This window comes from Daktulosphaira vitifoliae, unplaced genomic scaffold, assembly GCF_025091365.1.
Source record: "Daktulosphaira vitifoliae isolate Bord-2020 unplaced genomic scaffold, ASM2509136v1 Scaffold_1, whole genome shotgun sequence".
NCBI lineage: Eukaryota > Metazoa > Arthropoda > Insecta > Hemiptera > Phylloxeridae > Daktulosphaira > Daktulosphaira vitifoliae.
This window is the reverse complement of record NW_026099572.1, coordinates 44,316,140-44,319,083: the sequence shown is the minus strand read 5'-3', so window position 1 is coordinate 44,319,083 and position 2,944 is coordinate 44,316,140. Positions and strand designations below refer to the sequence as shown.

General features: G+C 23.7%; 2 protein-coding genes across 3 annotated transcripts in view; both read left to right on the top strand.

Annotated features, from left to right (window-relative positions):
• The window catches only part of LOC126901181 (homeobox protein ceh-9-like), a 7,109-nt gene that overhangs the window by 996 nt on the left and 3,169 nt on the right, over nucleotides 1–2,944 (top strand). The window lies entirely within an intron of this gene.
• Nucleotides 7–2,429, top strand: LOC126901128 (uncharacterized). 2 transcript variants are annotated; one of them, XM_050677378.1, is made up of 2 exons: nucleotides 7–914; nucleotides 979–2,429. In XM_050677378.1, the coding sequence occupies exon 2, from the start codon at nucleotides 1,160–1,162 to the stop codon at nucleotides 1,970–1,972; it is 813 nt and encodes a 270-aa protein (XP_050533335.1). In that variant the 5' UTR covers nucleotides 7–914; nucleotides 979–1,159; the 3' UTR covers nucleotides 1,973–2,429. The 2 variants fall into 2 exon arrangements, with proteins under 2 accessions (XP_050533335.1, XP_050533344.1); XM_050677387.1 differs by having other exon boundaries at nucleotides 7–1,127; nucleotides 1,216–2,429.

Genomic DNA, 2,944 nt, shown 5'->3' with positions numbered 1-2,944 from the left:
TTTTTTTTATAGTGATTTTAATCACTGTCAGATATCATTATATTTGATCCAACTATGCCACGTCACCACTGTGCCGCGACCATCCTGTGCTGGGTTTTTTTTTAATTAGATCTTTTTTTATTTTATAAGGCAGTTATATATGTATGTTGTCATTTAAAGAAATAAAGTTGTAAAAAAATCATTATAATTCGATTATCAATTATAATGATTACTTGCACATTTTCGTACTTACTTACTCATTTCATAAAATGATCAATATTTAACTACTATTTAAACAAAAGTATTACACCAATTTAATTTAGTAAAAAGTAAAATACAACAATATAACATAAGACACTAATGACGATGCAACGAAAATGACAATACCACTGTCCGTATCTTTTGACATATTGTTCATCAAAATCAGTCCAGCGAGAGCTGAGATTGAACGATCACAGACACAAAAAAAAATTGAAAGAAATATACATCATAGTAAAATTAGTACCTTCTCAGCTTTGCATCGAAGCTAAAAAATAAATAAATAAATTGCTATTGAGTATAATTATAAGGATCTCACATAGAAAAGAAAATATTTAGAGAAATACTTTAAGTAAAGTATTCTGAGACAATGCTTAAAGTTTTTTGAACTTACTAAAGCCTATCTGATTCTAATTTTAAATTAGATAAATTAGATAAAATTGATAATTTGTAAGCACAATTATGATATATATATAATAAATTTTAATTATTTTATTTTCTTTAGAGAGAATTAAAAGCAGTTCAAATTAATACCAGACACTTCTGGGTAGGACAAATAGTTATGAGGTCATTTCATTTTTAATTTTATTAAAGATTTCGAAACGATAATACTTCATTAATAAATAAAATTTTAATTTTGAATTGGGATCAGAAGTTTAAAAAATTGTATCTGACAAGTATGATTTTATTTTTATGCTGTATAATGATAAATGAACTTCTAACACAAAAATACTTTCATAGACTAAAAAAATACGAATAAATAATAATAAAACAAACAATAATGTATATTATACATAAATAATAATTTTTCATATATTATTAATACAAGTTGTAAATGTAAATAATCTATACACATAAATTAAAGGAATTATGGTATAAGGCTTATACGAGTAAGTTATTTTTTTGTTCAATTACGATTTTTATGATGTTGCTCACACGATTAATATTCGTTTTTATGTTAATATGTCTTACTACTAGCACATATAATCGGTGTAAAATAATGCCGGAACCAATACCAGAACCAAAAGCAAATCCTGATGAAGTTGCTCAATTTAATAGAATTATTAATTCTATAGGATGGACTAGTATAATTGGTATGGGCTTATGGGATAACCCAATGGATGGTGTTAAAATAGTCCAGTCAGTTCGTGAATTTTCTTATATCAATGATGTCAATAAAACTGAATTTGATGAAACTGCAAAAATTGTTTCTATGGTATTAAGAAAAATTTACATAGATATGCTAAGGTATTTATGTAATAATTATTGTGTTATGTCATTAATATATATATTCCCAGATAACTTAAATAAGTTGATTAATTTGAAAAAAATAATTAAAATGATGTCTATGTACAAACCATTAATGACTTGTATGGCTAATGCATTAAAATATTTTGAATGTACTAATGAGAATCTTGTACTCGATGTTCTCAACGAATCATTATTATTAAGTAACAAGCTGACTACTAATAACAACTTTCATAATTTAGACAACACTCTAAATTATAAATTTATAAATAGCACACTTGAGAAAATTCATTATTTTTCTCTAAAACACAAAAGTTTTAAAGTTGAGAAGATTTTTGAAATACTAGTTGAACCTTTCTTAGAAAACTATATTGCTGAATTGGAAATACTAGAAAAAAGTTCTTTGCGTGATAACTCTATTGACCCACAATTTAACAATAAAATTGATGAAGGTGTTATTTTATTGTGCAGAAATTTTGGTTTTTAAAATTAGGTAGTATAATAATACATAATACATTTTTTTATTTATTGTTCTTCCTTACTTTGTAATTTACAAATCAATTAAAATATAAAATTATACATATACTTTTTAATCTAAATAATTTGGTATTCACTAAAAAATATATTTAGATTCTTTATTTTTAATCATTTTAAAAATTCAGCCATTTAAGATTATTCTTTTTGTTAATTAATGTTACACACAGCGTAATTTTATTCATTATTTTTATTACTATTATAACTTTTCCTTTTTTTATTATTGTTATTAATTATTAACTATATTAGACCACTACATATTTTGTTCAAATTTTAATCAAACCTCAGTCTTTTGTAAATAATTTCTTTATACAAGTAATAAAATATGTATATAAGTTTTTTTATAGGAAATTATTAAACTGTGATTTACGCAAATCTTTATAAATATACAACATAATATGATTATTTAATTATAGTAGTTTATCATTTCTAATGTTTTATAATATTAAAAAAAAAACATCCTATCCCTTTTTTACTTCCTTAAAGTTTTATCAACTAATATTTATAAATAAAATACATAATAAAATGATTCTGGAATTGAATTATTCATGTGTTATCAATTTTTAATTATTCAAAAATAACTAAAAAAGTCCGACACAGTNAATTGAATTATTCATGTGTTATCAATTTTTAATTATTCAAAAATAACTAAAAAAGTCCGACACAGTATAAAATAAAGTCCGAAATTTTTTCCATAATAAAGAACATTACATTAGCAATAATTTAAGATATATATAAGTGTCAGACTTTCTTGAACATTTTAAAAAGTTAAGTTGAAAAAGTTATTTTTTCGTGCATAAGTTGTCATTTTGAAACCCTCTTGTGGGCAGGTAAAGTGTGAAATTAAAAAAAAACGGTGGCACAGTGGGGTCGAGGCACAGTGTGGACGAGGCATAGATGAGACAAGTATAGATGATATCTGACA